The 25,666-nt window shown below is 31.2% G+C and overlaps 1 protein-coding gene across 2 annotated transcripts in view; it reads left to right on the top strand.

Moving 5' to 3' along the window:
* LOC147075909 (organic cation transporter protein-like) overlaps positions 1–25,666 on the top strand; it is a 124,815-nt gene that overhangs the window by 34,469 nt on the left and 64,680 nt on the right. For both annotated transcript variants that reach the window (XM_085942233.1, XM_085942232.1), the window contains exon 2: positions 12,826–13,015. In XM_085942233.1, the coding sequence (XP_085798359.1) occupies positions 12,831–13,015 (185 nt within the window). In that variant the 5' untranslated portion in view covers positions 12,826–12,830. The remainder of the gene's footprint in view (positions 1–12,825; positions 13,016–25,666) is intronic.

Here is a 25,666-nt window from a genome sequence, read left to right as displayed (position 1 = left end):
TTATTAAAAGTATTATTTCCGTTATATTTTCGCTTTTATTTTATTTTCCATACAAATTGATAAAAAAAATCAATCCCGAAATCCCGGGACTATGTTTATCAATCCCGGGATTCATAGGTATCGAAAATAGCTCGGGATCCCGGGATTGGAATCCCTAGTCGTGATTATACAACTATCACGCATTTATATTTTATTTAAAAATAAACATCCACACTTGATAATAATAATTCATACCACAATAATATTTTTATTTATTAGTACATTTGTTATAGTAAAGTTAGATTATTATTAACTAAGCTAAATAAACCAGAGTTTCAAAGGGATTCTACCTGCAACACTGATAAAGCAAAAAATATTGACAGCAGTGTAAAAAAAAGTATATTATTATTATGTTTAAAGTCGGTAAACATTCTTATCGCTTATATTATAATTGAAGTTATTATTTTGTAGCAGTAATAAAATGTTTTACCAAAGCATATGTGATGTTTTAGTATTATTTTTTTTCGAATAATTATTTAAAATATCTACTTTTACCTGCGATTTGTGTCAAAATTTCTATTTGATAGTTTCCGTTCGAGCTAATTTTTATGTGTGCTCGAATAATGGGTACTGTCATTTCTGGTGCATTGATAATTTGGTTATTGTGTGTTAGAAAACCAGTATTTGTTTATCTAATGTAAAATTAATAACGCGTTGTTGTTTGACGTAATGTCAAAATAATGTACGCAAAAATGGATAAAGGTAAGTGGTTATTTTACGATTTTATGTTTAATTTAGTGCCTAACCAATTTTAAAAGTGAGGTTATCAAATTAAAAAAAAAAACGAGTTGCGTTAAGCAGACCCTACATGATCAGTACTTGTTACTGACAGTATCATAAAATACTGATCGTATAAGGGGCGAAATGGTAGAGTGATGGAATCGACTGATGAATATTCGAACATCAGTATTGACAGGTAAAGTATACGCTCCATGACTTTGTACTATGGCTCTAGGATGAATATGATGTAATATTCACACCAGTGGCGAAGACTCCATACTAGGCGATTATTTAAAGCCTATCTTCTTAAGAAAAATATTTTTTAATTGCATATTGACATATTTATATACTTAATCACTTCATTATTTTATGTTATATAAAAATAATTTAATTTGCCAACGAGAGATGTCGTATATGCAGGAATGTATTATTGAATTACACAGTGTACAAAACAACTGTATAGGTACTCGTATATCACAGCGCGCCGTAAATAAATAATAAACGCCGCGACGTCTCGACGTAAATAAATCTCCGATTATGTGTGAAATAATTCTGCTTTTTTTCGTATGGACTTTACGTCTCGTAACCGCAGCAAGTCTGCTGATTTGTACGAAATAAGGTAAGCTCCTATCGCAGGGCCTAAAATATTCCCGCATAATAATGTTGTCACGACTGCGCACTTTGTCCAAAATCATTAATAATTAGATAATTAAAAAAATTATTTCAACGGCGTTTTATCAAATATTAATAAATAAGTAAGTATAGATTCTTTTTATAAATAAAAATAAATTTTATCTAATGATTTTTGATGGGTATACATGTTTTGAAAAATACGTAATGTAAACACATCGCTCATTTTTATGTCGTCAATGAGTTTTTGAAATTTCATTGAATTAGTGTGTTGTTGTCATTTACTAGTGTGTACCCATTCATTAGTAGTAAATATCGTACTATTCTCGTAAGTATACCTGACAAGTGTGCTCTTTTTATCAGATCTCCACAGCCTACATTTTTCCAAAAGTCACCCTTCGCCACTGATTCACACAGACCTCCAACCTGGCCTCGGTCGGTCGCGAAGCCACCGAGGGCAGGTTCCATTCAACTGAAAAAATCATGCAACCCTCCAGATAGCTACGAAATATAAAGGGGATTTAGGCCATATATATCGCCTAGGTGGCCCAAAAATTTAGCACATACCCTAAAGTAAGTAAGTAGATGCAATTTATTCTAAATATAATATTATGTTTTATACATATATTATCTATTTATTTATTCATTACTAGGTACATATTATTATATCAATTAAAGTGAATATCATTTCATATTGCAATTTTTTGCGAGGTAATCAGGCAAAGAGGCGTATCAGTGTAATTAAAATTGCAAAAAGTGCAAAGTTATAAAATGTATACTCGATCATCTAGTGTTTCCCAAACTTTTCCTACGATGGAACATTTCTAACGAAATCCTAACGGAACACCTTGTTTATTTTATAGGTTAGGTAAATAATACACTTCTTCTTCTTCGATGGCGCTACAGCTCAAGTCGAGCCCTGGCCTCCTCCATCGCCGTCCTCCAGCCGGAACGGTCCTCCGCACGTCTTTTCCAGTTCATGATTTTGAGCAGCTGGTTGGCATCTTTAGTAATGTTGTCACCCCATCGTGTGCGTGGCTTTCCCACTGGCTTTTCCCCCCCTGGGTTTTCTTCGAGGATCTTCTTCGGTATCCGTGACTCAAGCATGCGCTGGAAATGGCCTGCCAAGTTTAGCCTCTGAAGTTTTATGAAGGTGGAGAGTTTTGAATCTTGGTATAAGCGGTATAGTTCCGTGTTGTACCTAATTCTCCACTCCCCACCATCATTTATAGGTCCGTATATCCGCCTCAGGATCTTTCTCTCAAAGCAATCCACCATTTCAGCTGCTTTCACATTTAGCGTCCATGACTCGCACCCGTATACAACGACTGTGCGTGTGACGGTTTTATAGAGCTGGGTCTTAGTTTTTCTGTGGACATTTCTGGATTTGAATATGGGCAGCAATGAGAAGTACGATTTATTTGCAGCGGTTATACGGGCTTTTATTTCTTCCAGTTCCTCGTTATCTTTTGTAATATTGGAACCCAGGATGTGAACCAGTTGACAACCTCAAATATATGGTTTCCAAAACTGGGCCCAGCCTACTCTGATTTTGTCGGATTTTCACCATGACTTTAGTTTTGCTTTCATTTACTCTTAAGCCAATCTCTAGTGCGGCCCTTTGGAGGTGGTCAAATTCTTTCTTCACAATCTGCATGGATCTGCCCATCATGTTGAGGTCGTCTGCGTAGCCAACCAGTTGGCTCGGTCTGCTTAATATATATATATAATACACAATTGACGAGAATTGTTTTTTAGTAATTATTTTTTAATTATTAAGTACTTACATAATTTAATTTAGTATTATTACATATTTTTACATATTCTAGGTTTAAGCACATATTTTCACATAAACACAACATTTCAATGTTCCTGGACCAATTGGAATAAAAATAAGTACAAAATGTGTTTGGTAGTGTTTTAATTAAAAATACTGGACTTCAAACGCTTCAGAATATTAAAGCTGTTTTGGAAAATCCATCAGATGCCTCAGATGTTTCAATTTTGTCTACTTCAGAAATAGTTTCATTTACATATGCAATAATAACATCACTCTGTAGAAGTGGAAAGAAGTTTTTCCATACATAAAAATTTGCTAAAATCAAATCGTCAAAGATTGACTTTTGAAAATTGAAGCATTATTTTGTTATTTATTGCAATAAAACGTTTTCTGTTTGTGAATAAATAATAAATTAAACTGTTGAAATATATATGATTTATTGTAATACTTACTTAAATTTTCAACATCAATTTTTGTTTTTTAGCACATAATTATGAAATTTTAATAACATATTTCCAATTATATCTACATATTTTAGGTACATAATTATTATTAATTTTTTAGCACCTAAAAATCCCAAGCCTACTTATTACTAATACGAAAATTCTGCTTCGAATAAATATGTTATAGTAAACGGAAGTAAAATAATAAGAGCTTGTTTCGACACACTCGGATACCTACATATTCTTCTGATAAATTTGCGGAACACCTATTCACGTTCACATAGTTTGGGAAATCCTGCATAATATTGGTATACATATAATTTTATCATTTCTTATTTGTTTTTTCAGCCATTTTTTTTTATTAATAATTTAAAATAAAATTGATATAGCTAAAATTATAGTCAAAATACCTTTGAACGAATATTTATTTCGATTGATAGATAATGACAGCAGGTGCTATAGATTAATATTATATTGACAATGCACTGCCGGATTCAATTATGAATTATGAATACAAAGTATCTGAAAGTGCTCACTGAATATTTATATAAATTTAACGGCTTGGTAGAGGAACGCGAGCCCAGATACAACCATAGTCTGTTTTTCGTAAAGTCTGTACGGAGTATTCTTGAATATGGGTCCATTATCTGGAGTCCTTATGAGGTTTCCTATAAGCTTTTTTTAGAGCATGTTCAGAAGAAATTTCATCGACATTTTTATTTTAATGTATATAAATATTTTCCTTTTGACAGTTCCTCAAACGAGTATTTTCCGACTAGTTTTCTTCAAGACATGCTCGCCTCCCTCACCCTCTTGAAGCTCAGCATATTTCTATGCTCTCACGTGGTACCTATAGTTTCCAATCCTGACATTCTGGATAATTTAAATTTTTATGCACCCATCAATTTTGAGTGAAAGCTGTTTCCTCATGTCAGGCTCACCAGGCACCAATAGCGAGGGCTGTGCGGCTGGGCAATGCACTCGCTAGAGATGTATTTTGTTTTTAAAATTCCATTTTATTGTTTAATTTGTATTTTTCTTGAATTATTGTTTTTTTTATTTTATTTCATTTGCCATAAAAATGTTTTTTGGTTTGTTTTTTTCTCCACTAGTTTGATTTATCTGTACTTTTTATTCTAAATGTCATATTGTGAATGTTTTGAACAAATAATTTGTTATGTGCTCAATGTTTCTTTTTAAATAAATAAATACATAAATAAATTTCATTATTTTAGAAAATGAAGTCGATTTAAAAAAAAAATTATAACTGTCAATTTTTTATTTCCTTATTTCACACGGATGAAGTAACGAGTTATCACTTGTAGTAAAATAATACGGGTTTATGTTTATTTCATTAAATACATTTAAATAGCTACAATCATAATTGAATTTTAATTTAGTATAATTACAGTTGATAGTTAATGGTAATATGGAATAATCACTATGTAAAAGTGAAACCAATTATTATGAATACCTACTTACCTAATTGGTCGTAATCAAAGACTGTCATTATTAATAATTTATTGTTTTCTAAGTGAAATAACCCAAATTTAAATTCCATAACAATTATTATAAATTACAAAGTAATCACATCAGTGACACTCGATGTGGCTAAAAAGATTATGCACTGCTTAGGGGCTGTGTGTCCCTGATAACTATTTTAGAAATCGGGAGCATCAATTGTTTGTTCTCCCAAGTCGCAGAACTAGCCGCCATTGGTGATGCCAATTGGGAGTGCAATAGTTTAACCAAATCGCTTCAGATGTTGATATATTCCACCTACGTGACGATGAGTGTTATAGGTGGGCGTTGTTTTATGAATTCTTAAAATAGGGTCCACTTAGCTCATTCGGCATGCTTCCATACTTTATAATTTATAATTTTTGTACATTTTACTTTACTTTTCATACTGTTTTTGCAATAGTGGATATTATATTTACTTTTTCTTTACACTGTTTAATATTATTTCTTTGTTTTTAAATGTCATGTTGTGAACGTCTTAAATTTATGTAAGTATGTATGTCACCGTATGTAAAAATAAATTAATTTGAATTTGAAAATAAATGATTTTCTATGACGCAACCGGTTCGCCAGAAAATCGGAGGAAAAATGGAGCCTCAAAATGGTTCAAAACCTATTTCTCACAAATGTGAAAAACATATCACACAGACCATTAAAATACGAATACTAAATTCGTTTGTATACTATTTCGTGATTCCTAAAAATATAGTTTAATTATTTTTATAACAATATTAATATTATTTAATACGTAATAAAAACCATCTCTTTAATAAATAAAAACTTAAAAATTTAATAAAGAAAAACCATCTACCAACTATTTTATATTGTCTTTCCCTTGTATTCCAAGGGAAAGACAAAAGAAAATAGGTAAATAAATTATAAAAAAACAATCATATATAGTATAATTTATATAAAATTCTGGATGCTTCAAAAGTAGGTAGTACTCGTAAGTACCAAGTCGTACCTATCAAATATCTGATAATAATGATAGCATTATTTATTATCAGGTTTTTGATACAAATTAATATCAAATTAATGTTCATATGAATTTAGGTAATAAAAATGGAACATTACTGTATGTATGCAATCAACCATCGCATTGAAATGGGTTTGTAGCATACGTAGAATTTACTTCACGGTAAAATAATTAATGCTCAATGAACAACGCGTCATTTTTTTGATTTCAATGATATACGGTCACGTCTTTCTGACACGGTGAACGGTGCAATGGCGAACTACATACGTATAATTTACCGTATCCGGAAACTTATATGTATGCAGTTCGCCGTATTACACTTCAACGTGAAATGTTATATCGGAAATATATGGCCGAATATTAAAAACTGTCCAACCTCTTTGGATCGTATAGTACTGACATACATTTCATGTCTAAATAAAACACTGTTCTTGTCGGTTTACACTTTACAGGAAGAAAGCAGTAAAGCAATTTTGGAAATAGCCGAAATATTGGAATTATTTGTTAGGTTAGGTTAGGTTTTCATCCTTGTATTATTCATGAATTTTGCCAAAATCAGTTATGAAAAATGAATTAATGTTCATTTTGCATCTAATAAAATTTGAGACCGTATAGTTTACGGTCATCTCTTTCCGATAGAAAGCTCACGGAGAACTGTGCCACGGTGAAATGTTTTACGTACAATTTACATGTAACCAATGAATTAATGTAAGTTTTAATGGTAAAAACCCAGTAGGCGGAATTTTATACTAAATTACAGCATTCCGCTTATAGACGTCACTGAATCATACTATATTTCGACATACATATCTACTTATTGACGACAAATTTCCATTATATTCTTTTGCTTCGGTTCATAATTTCACCCATATTTACAACATTCTGAATCAATTTATTGTTGTAGCTAATTTAAAGGCTTTTACATAGGTGTTTTTTTAGAGTACCTAAGTGCAACTGCATATTATTATTTATACATACACATATTATTGTGACGCGATAAGCCGATTGTTCATATACATTAGTATGCAACACGGATTCCTAAACGATGTGTCGTGACTTCTGACGGATTCGCGAGATGTGTAAATGCAAAAATCGCACATCTGATTCCTCGACTGGTAGAAAATACGTGTTTGATCCACTGCAAGGTGGAGCGGAGTGAAGTGGAGCGAATGTCTAATTCTAATAGCTAATCTTCATAAGAAGTTCTATAGCCTATGCCCTATAGCAGTATTGGTGAACCTTTCTACACACGCGTGCCAAAATTTTCCAAATATCTTTTTTCGGCTGTCTGACGTGCCGAACAGTTTCATGTAGAAAAAAATGGTTTTTAAGAATTTTTAAAAAAAATGATGATATTTTAGATCACTTAAGGCCATATTCCATTGGCAGACGCACAGACTCAACCCGATCCAAAGATCGACGCCAACCGTCGTCGCTAGCTATTTACGAGCATCAGATCTGTTAAAATTTATGCGGCCGTTTGACATTTATAGAAAGTTTGTATACATATTGTTAATTTACATCATGAATAACTGGGCGAGCTTAAATCTCCAAACCAATTGAGTAATTCTAATATCGAAATCGAATAATCCAAAAACTAATTTATTGTAGCGAGTATGGCTATATTTCAACTGGCTCAGGCGGTCAGGACTCGCCGTAAACGAAAACACTGGGTCAAAAGTTGGCTAACTGAAGAACAGCGTGATCGCCATTGAATATGGCGGGTTTTTTTTACGTTCCACACTATATCTTTGGCGTGTATTTATTCGACGAGGACTGTGTCCTCGGTGATACTCCATATATATTTTTTAAGTTTTCGCCATCTTGTAGTTGTTCAGTTGAAATCGACCAGTAGAATGAAATGAACGACCGTTTGCATGACTCAGGCGCATATTCGGCTATTTTTGTACGCTTTCGGCAATCTTCGCTTGATAATGAAAGGATCGCACGACGGATAATAGAAAATTTTCCACTTTCGACCCGATCGCTCACGATCCTTGAAAACCATAGAGAATAGAGTTTGACAGTCGTGGCAGACGATCGGGCCAGACGCAATCTGCCAATGGAATATGGGCTTTACAGAACATAGCACATATAGCTTTCGCAGATTTTCAGTTACACCATACATTTCGGTCCACCAATTTTGAAGCTGTCTGCTAGTATTACTACTACAAGCTCCACCAAGATTTTGTTTCTTAATTGATACAGCCATTTTTGTGCGTAGAAATGAAATTGTTTCTTACTGCATTACTTAGTATAGTTTTTTACGCACAAATTGACAGCAGAATTTCTCCAATCAGATGAGTTATTCTCTCGCTACAGTCGTCTCAAGTATTGTAAATCAATCAAAATCAGATGTTTGCGATGCGGCTTCTCCCGCCGCCTGATGAGGTTAGTGCGATAATATAATATGTGACTAAGGATCGACCTATGCAATTATATATTTACATTAATCGTAATGCTTATTCTTGTAGAGTATTTACCCGCTTTTTTATAAGTATAATGAAATCTATCATTTATTATTATTATAGGCATATTTTCACTCTTCAAAATAAAACATTCCTGTACCGTGAAAAATCATCTCGCGTGCCATATGTTCGCCCCCTCTGACCTACAGTATGTGCAGGACAATATTTATATCCCGCCTAATTAAGAATTTCAATTTACTTTCTTTTATAATTTTATTAATGATTTAGATTTTAGTAGATAATGTATTATATACAAGAAGTGATAATATAATCATGGAAAAATACAAAGTCTGTTATATAGATAATAATAATATGTTCTTAAATATTTTAAATTTGGTACACGTGTGCTTACAGAAAATGGCGTATTTTGTTTTCATACTAATCTTCGTAAACTACATGGAATTAACTAATATCACAGATAGACACTCTTTATCAAGATGTTTAGAAATCAATCTTTAAAAAATAATTAAATATTTGTTTACCCCCTTTGGATAAAATCAGAAAATCTGTCATTGAATAAAAATAAATGACTATTTTAACATATATGATAACATATAATATAACGTATCTTAATTTTAGATAAAGATTGGTTTACATAGGAATTTTTGGTGTCTTCAGTTATCAAAGGTCTTCGTTGTGTCTTATTATTCAGGTTTCCTCATCTTCATTATGTCTAAACAACTATTCCAATTCCACATTCTTTCTACAAAACTATTCTTCAGATTTTTTTTAAAGAATTGCAACATTTCTGCCTTTGCCATGGAAATTGTGCTGGGTTCGCCACCGTACTAAACATGTTATTGAGCGTCGCTTGGGGGCGGCAGTTATCCAAAGGGCGCCAAATCGAGAAGAATCCTTATGTATATATATAAATCTGCATAATATAATAATATCTTTCCATTAAAAAATACAGCTCACTTGTTGGAAACAAAATATATTAATTATGTACTATAAAAGTTTTAATAGGACTTTATTTTTTTGCCGGGTTTGCGATGTCTAGTTTACTTCCGTTGTCCTTAAACGTCACGTTCTCGGTGACAAAAGCAATGACAACAGCAATGACATGTTCATACCTAATTTAAAATTTATCCAAATATGTTTGCCAGTCACTCGCGAGTTTTGGAAGTTGTCAGGTGTATTTTTAAATGTACCTATCTTAAGCCCTTGTTTATTGAAACAGAGATGGCAGAGATTATATTTAGTGGTCTACCTATATCTTGTTAGTAATGTACACATAACACATTTTTTAGATATTTGAGTCAAGAAAGGATGATAAAAAGTACTGTATAAAAAAATGTGGCGGCATTTTGTCTAAGGACGTCACTTTTAAAGGCGCTACTGTCCAGTGTGGGCTCTGGCCGTTGCCAACATTGCTCGTTGCCATATTCTCTCTCTTAAACAGTTGGAAACCTCGAGAGTATGGAGGTAATTTTCTATTCCAACTTGCGATGGGTTTCATTGTTTCCATATACGTCTTCGACCTTTTAGCTCTGTCTGTCTTGAGTTTATTCTTTCTAGTTTTAATATCGAATGAAAATATTAATACGTACCGGTTTTTCGGTATTTTATATTGAATATCGGTATCAATATCGATATTTGTTAAACACATATCCAGAAAAATATCTAAATGTCAAAACAGCACTGAACGTCAGCTTTTTTGCAGAAGATGAAAGAAAATCCGTTTTAAATCAGATGTTAAAAAAGAACTTTGTTTAGATCATCTTACCACAAAATAATATTTAATCCAAATTGAGGTGAAATATAGGGTGATTTTTTGTTATTTCACATTTGAGTCGCCTCGAGTCATAACTCACATTTTGCAATTCTATATAAAGAAAAATAGTTGGGTATCAAAAGTCACTTAAAACCATATTATGAAAATCGTTGAAAAAACTTGGTATCATAACTCACATTTTTTAAATGAATAATATGATTTTTGTCACCAAAGCCTTTCTAACCAATCATGGAGCTCTATATCTCATAGTGTGCTGTGTGTTTACAACCTTAGAAGTATTACCTATACATATATTAAAAAAACATGTATATCTACTCACTCACTCATTAATATTCAAGTTAGTTTAATACTTTTCTTCTGATTAAAAAAAAACAGTGCTCCGGTGGTTTCTTGCGATTATTTCAAAACTTAATTTTTGGAATATGTGAGTTATGACTAGGGATCCCGAACTATTTTTGATACCTATGAATCCCGGGATTGGTAAACATAATCCCGAAACTTTCGGGATTGAGTTTGTTATAAATTTTTATGGAAAATAAAATAAAAACGAAAATATAACAGAAAAAATACTTTTTATAACGTACAAATACATTAGAAATAAAGTGAGTTTGAATGAAGTTTGATTTATTACCCAAGTGTTGCCAATTCATTTTATTTTTTCACATCAATTAACAAAACTGAGAAAGATTGAAAAAACAATGCTTCGCACTTTTAACAAAGTGATTCCACCATGTTTTTTAATGCATTTGTCATTTTTTTTTTTTTTCTTGTATTTGTTATCTTTTCATAAACAAATGAAACTGTTTTACTTTCACATTATTATTTTTACATATTACAATATTATTTACTCCATTAATCCTATGCATTTCCAAGATTGAACGTCCACAAAATCAACAATAAATGTCTTAAATAGTATAAATTATACTAAATTTATTTTTGACCGAATTTATCAACGTTATTTAAAATAATAGAAATTTTATATTAATTATTGAAAAAAATGCCAATCCCGAGACCAGTCCCGGGATCTCGGGATCGTCAAATCATAATCCCGAAATCCCGGGATCAAGATTTTGGCTCGGGATTGGATTCACTAGTTATGACTCCAGGCAACTCATTTGTCGGTTGATTTTTTCAGTTTCTTTGTTTTTCTTGGTTGAATTTGGATGTTTAAAACCGGTAATTCGGTATTGTTAAACACCAAGATATCGGTTTTAGAAATACCAGTATTAAAATCCCTAATTCTGTCATTGATCCCACCCAAGGGTCTTGGCTACTGGTGTGGATATCGTTTTCCATCCTTCATCAGAACCATTATGTGCAGTCTAGATAAAGTCTATATCATACCTAAATTGAATTTGAAACAGCGATAATGTATGGTATTATATAACAATAGATTACAAAGGGATATGTATTATAACTGCGGAGAAATATCTGCGATGATTTCAGATTAATATCGATAGAATATCGAAAACATGCTAAAGTCTAAGCGATTATACTTACGAAGAAGTTACATACATTATTATATGAATTATTGTTTAATTGTTAATAATTTTATTGTAGATGGAGAGAGATAAAAGATTGGGAATCAGCTAGACGTAGCTACATGTTGCCAACTTAGCGTTTTTATTGCCAGATGTAGCATTTTGAATAGGCGCCTAGGTTCGAAATATTGTATCTGGCATCGTTAAATATAGCGTTATTTGACACCTTAAAAAGTTAGAATATCACATCAGATTTTCTTTAAAATCAATATGCTCACCTTTTGTAATACATATTTGTAATGTTTACAATAAAATAAATATTATTACAATTTTTAACTGAGGACCATAATATTTTCGTAACTGTATTAATTTTTAGTTGTTGGTATGCATATCAAATTTGAACACCTTGTATGTAGATAAAATACCTACAAATAATATATTATATTGACCGACATGTCAGAGCAGTTGTCAGAACGAAGGAAAAACTTATAATGACGAATTCTTGACACGTGTTTAAATTTATCCCATACTCTTCCACACTCGAGATCGGTTGCCTCTAACTCCACATCTGTTCGGTATTTTGGTTCCCATTAATTTTGTGTTCCCTAATAGTGTCATTAATTAGTTCATCTTAGATAACATCGACTGTTTACGCTTATGCTTTAGTTCTTGTGTCTTATTTATTCGAAAATCGACTGACTAACACATAACCTGGCATATTACTATGCATAGGGCCCTTAATGTGTATGCAGGTTAAGATCTGTGACAAATTCTGTGTCCCCTGCCAACGTCCTTTATTTTTGTGTTCAATTAATAAAATCACGTATAAAAAAGTTAAACCATGAATGCACGGCAAAATATCTGCGAGAAATTTACTGGTTGTTATTGATTACTGCATAAATTATAATATAACATTGGCATTAAAAATGTGTTTATGCAAAAAAGTGACATATACGAATGTCCTCCAACCTCTTAAAATAGCCTATATAGATTCTTAATTTTTTAACGTGTTATTTTCTTTTCAAATAACAGTTACCATGGTGGAGAAGGTACGCAAACATTCAACGATGGGGATTAGCACGCAGCTGGACTCCATCCTTGAGGAGTTGGGCAACTTTGGACGTTACCAGTTCGTCAACTACCTCCTGATTGTCATCCCGATCCTCTTCAATGCCTGTTTCACCACGACGTATATTTTCACTGCTGAAGAGACAACACTCAGGTTAGTCATTCTTAACGTGACCATTTATTTAAATATAAATGTGTATAACTTGAAATTCTTTTTATTCATATCAAATTGAGCTTAAATATTGAGACCATACCTAAATAAGATTTCATATAAATAAAAACGATTTCAAGTTCTACACATTTATATATTTTTTATTTTTATTTTTAAATAAATATAAAAAATATTAAAACTATGAATTAGACAAAAATCTGTACGAGAAAAAACAGAAAACTTAATAAACTAAATTTTAATAATAAATATGACCAAAAATATTATGTAATAATAACGTAGCTGGGGAACAAATTCACATTTCTTTTACAATTGTAAGTTTATCTTTGACTTAAAACAAACCTTTATAATGTTTTCAGATACATATTTATTAAATAACACAGTTGAAATTGTAAATTATCGAAAAATGTCTCAAATTGCAAGCTTCGTATTTTTCTACTAGGTGCCTCTGGTAGGTAAAGACATCGCCTTAGGTATTTATTTGGTTTTGATTTCAAATAAGAATCAAATTCTTGGCAAGACTTCTTAAAATTAACATTGCTTTAAGAATTGTGAGAAAGTGACTTGCAACTATATTTTTTTGCTTGTCCACAACTTATACACGAAAAGGCCCTTTTTACTGGTGCAAGTGTCGGGCAGACATAAAATGTATTCAATAATTATATGAACATTCTTGTGATTCAAATTATTTGGTGTGAAAGTGTTTGAATATTGTGTTCCATTCTGTTACTTTTTGTGGTGTAATGACGTGGTTAGAAATAAGTAAATACTCGTTGAATACTTTTGTATCTTGGTTATAATAAAATTAACAAATCCCTTTTCAGTCAATACATCCATTACACTTTGAATTTATTCCCACGTTTCAATAATACGAATCGAACATTATAAAACCTACTGATATGGGTAGATTTATGTCGGATGGTTACGTTAGGTTTTGTTACTTTAATTACGCCGAGCGGCTTAAGCGTCGGCTTATAATATCGTGGATATCGTAGTCTGGCAAATATACATGTTGTTTTTCAATTTATGTTTAGAGTCAAAGTATGGACCTAATGGGTTGACCAAGTGGCTAACATCTATTCCCCGCATAAAATTTTGTAGTTAATCATGACCCCCACATCCTGAAGCTGGCCCACCGGTTAGGATCTCCCCCCCTACCTATCGCTAAGGATAAAGGCAGTGTCACGCACTACAGTAGCGTTTTCCAAATGGTGTACGCGGTAAAGTAATTATTGTGTATATAATGTAGTGATTTTTTGTATACTTATTTTAATATATCCATTTGAATTATAGATTTGTCGAATATTGATACACAATTAAAAATTATATCGTACAAGCAGATAATTTTGAATAATTTTTACTATAATTTTTTTTTTTTATGTGTATTTATCTCACTTATCTGGTCGACCCGCCACGCTCTCCCCCCAGAGCCCTGTCAGCCATGTGTGGGCCATGGCGTAGCTACACTATCTACATATTATATCCAGTACCTACTGATATGGGTAGATTTATGTCGGAGGGTTAGGTTAGGTTACTTTAAATAAAATCACTGATTCGGGCAATTGAATATAGTATATTATATTCTATTCAAACATGATATAGATATAGAATAATACATGCTTATTGAGGTAACAAAAACAAAGGTGAAGGTTTATCTAATAATTTATTGTCAATATGTCACGTCACTTTGTTGTTGGACCAAAACAAAGTTTATTTACTTAATACACTGACTTACGTCGGGGTTATTTATGATTATTTCAAAAAATAATATAGGCTAGTTGGCTAGTACAGGGGTCGGCAAACTTTTGAACCAAAGGAGCCAAATATGAGTGGCACAACGGTTAAAAAAAAATTCGAGAGCCATACGTATATGTTTATAAATATGATTTATTTAAATGAATTAATTACATTTTATAATTGTTTATTTATTAAGCGAAGAAGATTTCCCAAATAATACTAACGTACATTTTTATTGTTAAAATTAAAAATATATTTTTTACAGAATATGGGTTACATTTAATTTTCACGCGTTCCTTAAAACTAATGTGAACAATGATCTTCCTTGCATTTCTTTGGAGAGTTTCTGTATGTTTGGTATGTAGCTTGTAGTTTTTAATTTCAGGCGCGACTCCAAATTCTCATCGGTTATTTGATTTTTTTTTAAATGTTTTTTTATATTGTTCATGTTTGAAAATGATTGTTCACATACATATTATGTAAGCCGAATATGAGTAAGGAAAGCTATTCCATGTATTAAAAATCGTAGTATCTACCTTATGTAGATCTAGAGCGCTCCACTTGTGTTGTGAAATTAAATTGCATTTTTCTCTCTCCAAATCCTCAATATTCGTGGCAAGACCTACAAATTTGGAGCTCCATAACTCTTTGCTTGTTAAATCCACCAATAAAATTGTATTTCAAAAGTGCTCGTGTCAATATCAAATGGAGAAATATTTGACGACTTTTACAATGGGCGGATTTAAAAAAACAACAATCGTACCATTTTGCATCAACTATCACGGAGGAAAAATTAGTCTTGCGATAATGTCATTGTAAATAATATAATAAGTGTACAAATCAATGATAAAAAATAAAAATTGTGAATTTTGCAGAAGTTTTTGTAAAAATATGGAATTGGGAATTTGGCAAAGAGCCGCATGTGGCTCGCGAGCCGCGGTTTGCTGACCCCTGGGCTAGTAGATACGCGCACTTTGGCGCAAAAAAGTATTAGATTCCGACGCGCCTAGATAGTCAAGGCCTAGTTGCTTCTTTCTTCCAGCCACACAAGGGTAGAAGTAAATGTACTTATTCCGCTATTTAAAAATTCGTGGTATTCTTTGTTTTGTTCTCGTGTATTATATCAATACAGAATTTTTCAATTGTTACATTTATTTTTATGGAAGATTTAGGCATTTATTACCTACGTTAATTTGTATAAATACCTATGGAATAAAAATAGCAATTTAATTAATATATATTTGCAAGTTGAAGGATGTCATTAAAACATTTGGCTCATTAGCATGATTTATTTATAAAGTTGATTTCCTTTCATTGACGGAATTTAAAGCACACACACGGGTCAAGAGTTTATAGCAGTGTTTCTCAACCTCTTTGAGCCGCGATGGTTTTAGTACTAGTACGTCATAATAAAAGAATAATGATATGAGATATTATACAGATAATATTGAAATACATGTTATATTTCAATATTACAAAATGCAGTAATTATATTAGTAACAAATCATATTAATCCGAACCATGGCTTTGGTACAAGTTTTGAAAGTTTATTAAATATTATTTTTATATAAGATATACCGCACCATAATTACAAAAATATGTCAGATAGGAAAGAAAATATGCTTTTTGGTAGGTTTTTCAAAATATTTAGAAACCAGATTTTAGAAAATAACTTACCATTGTGAACATTCTGTTCACAATAAAAGTGATTGAAGAAGATTAACTAATTAATAAATCATATAACCCAAAGTTAATGCAGTTAGATTAGGCTCTAGGATGAAAATGATGTAAGTAATAAATATTCTTAAAATTCATTTTTTATATATTATATATCTATCTATTTATTACAATATATATTATGTAATACAAGTAAATATAATTTAATCAATTCAATCATGCGAGATTATCAGGAAAAGAGGCGTATCAGTATAGTAAAGAGTGCAAAAAAGTGCAAAGTTATAAAACGTATACTCTACGAAACTTCGTGATAAAAAATATTGCTTGTCACATTTATATTACTGGTAAGATATAATGTATGAACGATTCAAGCTTTTTTGTTTGAAATTATAAGCTGTTCGCATTAAAAAAAAAACCGCTAAATTTAACATCACACACCAGATGCCTATTTCGTCACTGTTCTGGCAGAAGATACTAATTTGAAAAAATGACATATTGAGTTAGTTATACCAAAATGTTCCTTATTTCAAACTTTACCGTCTGGAAACCTTCTTAATAAATAAACAGTCTTTATTTTTAAGCCATCCTTTTTACGACTACTTAATAAACGCACATGATGGACCATTTCAAACATTTTAACAACTTCGAAGTCAAATTACTCAAAACTAGCATTCTCCAGTTAGTGTGTTCTGCCAGAACAGAGACGATTTGGCAAACCTAGATCTGGCAAGAAAATGTTAAAGTTGGTGACTCTGATTTTATGTCATATTCAGGCTGGAAATTTAGTTTTTTTATAGTTAGACTTGAAAGCCCCAATCGCACTAGGTATTTGTGGGTATCAAACGGTAGTATGAAAAAAATACATTTATTATTGGAAGTAGGTACTTATTAGAAATTAAAACTTTTAGTTTCGACGCATAGCGGCTCAAAATGTGAACCTAATTTTGGTAGCGATTCATAGATTGAGAATTTTTGAAACAAATTGTAATAAAACATGTATTTTTCCCAATGAAATTATTTGATATATTTTGCCTTGGCACTCACGACAAAAATATAAAATGCAAATGCAAAACACGTGTTTATAATATTATATCAATATTATATTGTTTTTGTAATGTGCATTTGCAGAGATTTGGGAGAATCTTTCAATGTCAAAATTAACATGATTTTTATTGACATTACAATTTAATTGTCACATTTAACGTGGCTACCTTGTAACTGTATTATATATTAAAAAACAAAACAGCAGCATTGCCAATACAATTTTGCACAGTTATGCATTGACATAGAACGAAAAAAGTGTTGACGTTTCACATGATTACGTTGTACATATTGAAAACGTTGCTACTGTTTTCCTGTAGGACTATTCTAACATATCACTAACTCCAAAATCAATAAAAGAGTGATAAATAATATGATATGTCATATTCATATTGTTATTTATTATCCCAGGAAGTTAACTGTCGGGGGCAGTAACGAAGGGTGGAGGTAGGCTGTTAAGATGCGCCATAAATAGAGCGCAACAATGTTAGTCATACGTATATGTTTTTATTGAACTAAGACTACAATTTACAGATGGTATTGGTAAGTTTTTAAAAATCAATTAAACCCTGCGTCAACCGAACCATAATAGTTTTGGTATACTTTGGGTGACCCGACAAAATAATAATTGTGCACACTTTTTCATTCATACTTATTTTTTTTCGCTGGATTAAGACTACATATTGTTACATATTATATTGTTGGTTCATTTTTTTTAAATTCATTAAGGTCTGCTTAAACCAAACTATAATATATATTTTTATTATTCTATTATATATGAAGTTATATATGATTTAATTGCATAATTTTAGATATCTTATAGATAGATGAGTATTTTTTGACTATTATCTATTATGGCATGGTTTTCACAAAGTTTGATTGGATTTCAAAAACTAACCAACACCATCTGTAAATTGTAGCGGTATTTCAATGAAAACGAATACGTATAAATAACAAGTTTACTTTGCACTATTTATGGCGGATCTTAACAGCCTGCCTCCGCCCTTCGCCACTGGTCGGTGGTTATGTCTTTTTGCACGGCCGCACATGACCGGGTTAACCGAGAGCTGTCAAATATCGTTGAGTATGTAGTATCTACTGCAATATATTTTAAAACGTCATACTTGATTCCAAATGCATCCGATTAGAATCTCCAGTTGGATAAAAAAAGTCCAATTCGATTGGAGTGGAATCACAATGGTACAATATAGTTAATAAGCTGTGGAAGTTTCAATAGTATTTTAAAGATATCGCATTAGCGGGAGGTTTATATAGGATAGTTTTGATAGAAAACTAAATATTTTCAGAAGGTGCAATAATTATTATATATACAGTCCATAATAGCAACCGTAAGAATAATAATTACCATTGCCTTAAAATTGGTCCACTATAGTCCAGTCGTTTTTTTAGATATTATGCACACACAGACAATTTTTTTAAAATATATTATTACCTATATTTGTGAATGCGTATCATGGAAGTATTTAAAACGTTGATTATTTCAATTATGTTATGGTGATTTTTATCATTGTTTACGTATATTGTACCATTGACAAACTTCCAGATGAATTAAATGCTTCATCAACGTCAATTGGATGCAGGTAACTAACCTGATACTATTACAGGACCACCCCGTCTACATGTGCGAAATGTGCACTGTGCACGGGCGACTGAATTTAGAGGGTGGCCAAAAATAATATGTTTTGGTTCTTATTTTATGACAAGTCTACAAAAACTATTACATAAAATGATGCAAATGTGGAATGCGGAATGTGGATGCAGGTGGAATTCCTTCCACATTTATAATAAAAGAAGTCACGTAGATATATCGCCTTGACAGTGGAGCAGTGGTTCTTACGTGAAATTAAACTGTGGTGGCACAATTGACATTGACAGTTTTATGGAAACATCTAGTGGCCGCACCAAATTTCACTTTTGTTGTGATTGAAAAAATGAAAGCTAAATTTAATTTACTAAAAAAACGGATCAATTTATTTAGCATCGCGTCGGGACAAGGAAATGTGGCAATATTTTTTTTTCTTTCTGACACGTTTATAGCGTCATGGAAGGCGACCGTACGCAAACCGCGTCTGCATATACATGGCGGGTGGAGATGGGGAAACTCAAATCAAAGTCCATTTAATAAAAGACATTTGAACATTGTAGTATATACCTATCTATTTATTTAAAAATAGTGAAATTGGAAATTTCTCAATACCTACTCTTTTTTTGTAATGCGAGCCGCATAGCTGCTTCTAAGTTTACATCTGTCAACTGACTTCGACATTTATTTTTTATGAAGTGCATTACACTGAATGATCTTTCACAGAATGTATACAGTAGTAGGAAAATCGACAATATTAATCAAGCAACATTCTTTGATTTTACCTGATTCTTGGTCAACGTATAACTTTGACCAAAATTTTTCAACCGTGGTATTATTAAAAAGATTTTTATGTACTTGGTCATGACTCATTTTAAAAATCGCATATTTAACGTTAGCCCAGTTAATTAAATTAAATAGGTACTAGATCAGTCTGGAATTGGTATTATGAAATCCTGTATCAGGCTTCTCCAGTATTCCCTATTCTCTGCAAACCATGTGGTAGATGTAAAATTTTTATAAGGACGATTTTAATGGGATAAGAGAAAAGGGGGCTTTTTAGATTTTATACTGACTTACAGAGGCTACATATTCAGTTAGGACGGGCCTGAACTGATACATGATTTGCGAATCATTGGATCATGTCCATTGATTTAAATAATACACGATCTATTCTTAAAATAAAATTATTTTAAGAATCAAATTAAATCAATTCAGGCATAACGGCCAGATTAATAATGAATGAACCACGTTAACATCAGTCTATCTTGTAATCCTTGTAAATCCAAAATGACCTTTGTGAATTTCAAGTGCATTATTTTCGAATAGTTTTATCTTAACCTCGGAACTTTTGAGAGATATCAAGATAACCAAATTTCCGGTAAATTGTTAAAATATAGATATAAATACTGAACGATTATTAAATATTTTTTCAAGTAAATTATACACACTAAATATACCTAGCGGCCTCACACCCATACTCCAATCGGGGTCTTGCACTATCTAGAATCGGTCCTGCCTAGAATGGTAATAATCCCTTCGTTATTTTGGAACCGGTACCATGAAGGAAATCTTTGATGCCTAATCTTGTGTAGGTATTCCAAATTGGATCCAGGGGCCTTATGTTGTAACTTGCGAGTTAAAGTCGCCCGGTTGACATGACGTCATATGACATCATTGTGACGTACTTCCGGAGTGAGTCAATAGCATTCGAGAAATTAACGCTACTCTAATACTGGCGTTATTCATTGTCCCCATACACAAATAGGTGTTTCAGTATAATAATACCTATGATGAGCCATGTGCATTGGGCGGCTCGCCTCGATGCGTGTATTGAGCTTAAGTCACAATTACGTCATGTCGTCGGGTGACTTCATGTCACAAGTTATAACATAGGGCACCAGGACTTCAAAATAATGACTATATCACAGTGTTCTATTACTCGGAGTCATCCATTCACACATGCTAGAGGCAGTAGTTGTTCAAAAAACAGTACTTACGTAATTAATAGACATCCCGACTATTTTTTTTCTAATGTGTTTATATGAAAACAAAATTTGGCATCCATATATATATATACTACATATATTTAATTAATATAGACATCCACTTTCCTAGTTTTGATAATACTACTTACAATATAATATCCATGACATAGGTACTTAAAATGGCTATAAATATCCATGTCAAGAACCATATTCGAATTCCGGAACCGGAAATTCTATTTTTTGTTTGATGAAAAAGAACACAATTAGATTTTTCCACAGAGACTGATCAAGCACGATATTGTAATGTATGATTTCATAACGTGTGTCACTATTATATTTTTGAAAATATGGCAATTTATTTGTCAATGTATTTGTGCTATGTAATAATAAGGTTACTATTAGTAGGTAGTAATATCAATATCGCCCACGATTGACGAGCTGGTTATGCGTCGGCTTATAATGTCGTTGGTCCCAGGTTCGAATCCTGGGTCTGGCAAATACACATATTGTTTTTCGATTTGTGTTTGGAGTCAGAGTATGGACGCAATAAGTTAAGCAAGTGGCCAACATACGTTTCTCGTAAAAACAAAAAAGTTCTTAATACAAACCTTCACTTTGTGGAGGCCCATATTATGATCCTATTAGAATCGGACATGGTCAAAAGAAAAAGGAAAGAAACAATTATCAATATAAAATAAAACTTTTAATTTCATATTTTCCCGGTTGCTAAAATATGTCTCACTTAAAACTGATAAATGGCAATAATCCCGTTTTGGTTGAAATATCAAGACAGCAGTGAACGTAATGCACATGCCCGTTCTGTATTAATACATTTATTTAATGTGTAAATTAATTTTGGGTTATAATTTAAGTTTGGGTATAAAATTTGTGTATAAATAAAAACATATTATCTTCAATTTAATAAATTAATATACTTACCTCGCATATTCAAATATCTCAGCTCTACCTGTTTAGTGGAAGTTTACAAAGGTTACATTAGGTTACAAAGGTTACATTAGGTTACATCAGATTACATTAGGTTACATTAGGTTATACTGGGTTAATATCACATAAAAATATCATGCTTATTGAAAGTATTGACATTGAAAGATGTTGATAAATCTATGCAAACATACACTTAAAAATCATAATACGAATATAAGTAATATACTATATAATATAATACGCATCTTACCTTGGTGAGTACCAAGGAAAAATGCATTAAAAAATCGTTGAAGCATATAAAACAATTTTTTATTACTATTTAAACTCTAGATTAACAACAACTAACAATAATGAGTTTCCAATATAATTTCTAGGCTATGGCCAAATATTCTTTTCAGTCATCTCTACGTGACATCTCAATTGAGATAAAAAAAAAATATCAAAAAAACTTCAAGGCAAATTCCGGCCGCTTGTAAACTAGTATTTTTTTACTACTGTACAGTTTCGCAAGTCGAAATTATTTGTATATTTTTTATTGACTTCGCGAATAAATTATTTGTATGCATTTTTTAATTCACGGGTTCCCAATCTTTTTAGAGTCGCGACTGTCTTTGCTTTGTTTGCTCTTCACATTTCCATAAAAATGCTTTATTAATTTCTCGACCAATAAGCATAACGTGAAAATTTCCTTGATTATTTATTACCAATCATCGCATTTTCTCTCAACTAGTCTATGTATTTACAGATGACAATTATCACAAATTATTTCACGATGTTAATTGTCCTATTTCATGTTCATATACGACCATTTTGTGTTTCTATTTTGAAAACATCATTTTTCTAGTGTCTGTTTACTGTTAATAATTACACTTTTTGTAGTTTTTTTGAAAACTATTTATCTGTTCCACCAATAACTGTTTTATTTAATTATATTATAAATTTATTATTTATTTTTAATAATTTTATAGTGAAATAGTTTTTTGTGGTGTAAAATTCTTTTTTATAATAACAAAATCTAATCGTACATATATTATTTACTGTGAAAAATGTAAAATAAATGTATGTTTTTATGATCAATAATATATATATAATTTATTATAACGTCTCTAGCAGTTTTCAACCTAGAAAACTCGTTTACTGTCACATTCATTTAAATTTTATTATAGTTTTTACCACTGAATTTCCTTGTATATTATGTATCATATTTTATGTCATGGTGGCATTAATTTGTTTAGTACAAAATGTTTTTTTAGTGGAAACATATCGTCTCTGTTCTGGCAGAACCAATGACATTATTAGAACACACTAACTGGAGAATACTAGTTTTGAGTAATTTGACTTTGAAGTTGTTAAAATGTTTGAAATGGTCTATCATGTGAGTTTATTAAGTAATCGTAAAAAGGATGATTTTAAAATAAAGACTGTTTCGTTATTAAGAAGGTTTCCAGACGGTAAAGTTTGAAATAAGGAAGATTTTGGTATCACTAATACAATATGTCATTTTTTCGAATTAGTGTCTTCTGCCAGAACAGTGACGATATATAAAAATATATATTTCATATTTTCGTTCACACATAGGTATCCATTATTAACAAATATTTTTTTTATTAAAAAAAAAAACATGCATCTATGGGTAAACTATACTTACCTAAATATAATACCTACGTCCAAATGTGTTAATATTTAAAAAAAATATTTAACGATCTTGGTATGTCGCGAAATCCTAAATAAGTTTTAAAGTGTGTCGCTAGCTAAAAAAATGTTGGAAAGATTTAGCCGACTGGTAATTATTTTATTCATCCAGGGACATGCAATGCACTAAAAAAGAGGGGGGTTCGCAAAAATGATCTACTTACTTCCATCGCAACTGCGTAGCATCTTATGACATTGTCATTTGCTCTAGTTTAATATAAATTATGTCAGTCATTGAAAAAATACGTAAGGTACTCAATACATAATTTGAATTGCGTTGATAGACACTCTTGACTTAATCAATTGTCAATATTTGAAGGATATTGGTTTTTTTTATTTCTTTTGTGTCAATGTTTCTTTGAAAATATACCATAAACAACATAACTAATCGGATAATCATTATTAATTATTGTAATTTAGTATTTCCCTTAACATTTTCTTTTCGAATTATGTGTATTCAATAAATTATAAAATTATTATAATTTGTTGTAAAATGTGGAGTATTGTATGTAAACGAAACTCTGACGTACCTATATACCTTAGAGCTGAAAGTCTCGAAGTCACATATTGTTCAATATTTTGCAGGAGAGCAGTTTTAATATAGTAGTTAATCTAGTCTAGTTAAAATACTCACTCGCGTTCGGACTAAAACTCCGTATGTTGGATTTCCGCACTTTGCAATAATTAATCTTTTTGCTATAGCTTAAGGGCCCACATGCGCCACGTAGGTCAAAATGGAGATTTTATGGTATTTTCAGAGCATGAACCTGGACATTCCTTAAACGCTGTAGATAATCTATTTATATAATTTTGAAGCCTAATTATCCTTCATATTTATTTTAAACATTTAATGACTGCATAAAGTATTTTTATTACATAAAATAGTATTCTTTTAAACATCTCGATTTAATGTTTTAGAATATTGTCATATTTCAGTACATTCATGTACAGTGGTGTTGAGATTTTTTAGATTTTTTAATTTTTAAACGCATTTATAAAACCAATGGTATAATTTATTGTTGTTAACGTTATAGAGTGAAATATTTACAATAAAAAATTATATTTATAATTTCTGTGATCCCAAATTTGACAAGAATTATGCATTTTATTATTAAGAAATGGGCATGATTAACACATTTGAAGATAATTCTAAAGATACTGATTATAAGCTATGTCTTTGACTATTCAAATGTGATAAAACCTACGGAAAAGGATTATTTTATAATAATTATTGACCTAAGAATTCTTTACCTAGTATTTTTTTGAAATATACTATTTCTATTGGCATTTCATTCCATAATATTTTAGTAGAACTGTTGTTAATAAAATGTTGTATAAATTTGTTTATATAACTACGTAATAAATAATTTAAGTTAGGTGTTTCAAAGAAGACTTCTGTAAAATATTTCAAACGTGAGTTAGAATAGTTCCGCATTCAGTTGACGAATTCGATTATGCGATATGATTGTGTCAGCCAAGAGATAAAGTTTGACTTTCTGAAAGATATAATATGCAATTACAAAAATGGCACATCGCTCAAAGCTCTCTGAAATTAAAATGCCATACTGTAATTGGTTTTATCGTCAGTTTTTTGTATATATGTTATCGATTTAATTTTGTTTTTAATTATTAACGGACGCTACTGACCATATTTTAATATATATCACGTTATCGATTGCTTTATTGACATAATATTATTATTTACATATCTTTATTAATTTTTTTATTAGACAAATACTTGAATCAATTTACTTTTTATAAAACTTGCATACCAATTCGCAATATCGACCAATAATAATTATTGCAAATTGCAATTTACTGAAAAATGCAATGCAAATTTTTTGCCGGAGCTATTTCTATAATACACACCTAGATGATAGATAATAATATTATGATTGAATAGTATTTCGGGATTTTTTTGTTGTTTCATTTAAATGTTACACTATTATTGGT

The sequence above is a fragment of the Rhyacophila brunnea genome, unplaced genomic scaffold (genome assembly GCF_057557595.1).
Source record: "Rhyacophila brunnea isolate RB1 unplaced genomic scaffold, BYU_Rbru_1.0 scaffold_14, whole genome shotgun sequence".
In the NCBI taxonomy this organism is placed as follows: Eukaryota; Metazoa; Arthropoda; class Insecta; order Trichoptera; family Rhyacophilidae; genus Rhyacophila; species Rhyacophila brunnea.
Note: the sequence above shows the minus strand (reverse complement) of the source record. Positions and strands in the feature narration are given on the sequence as shown.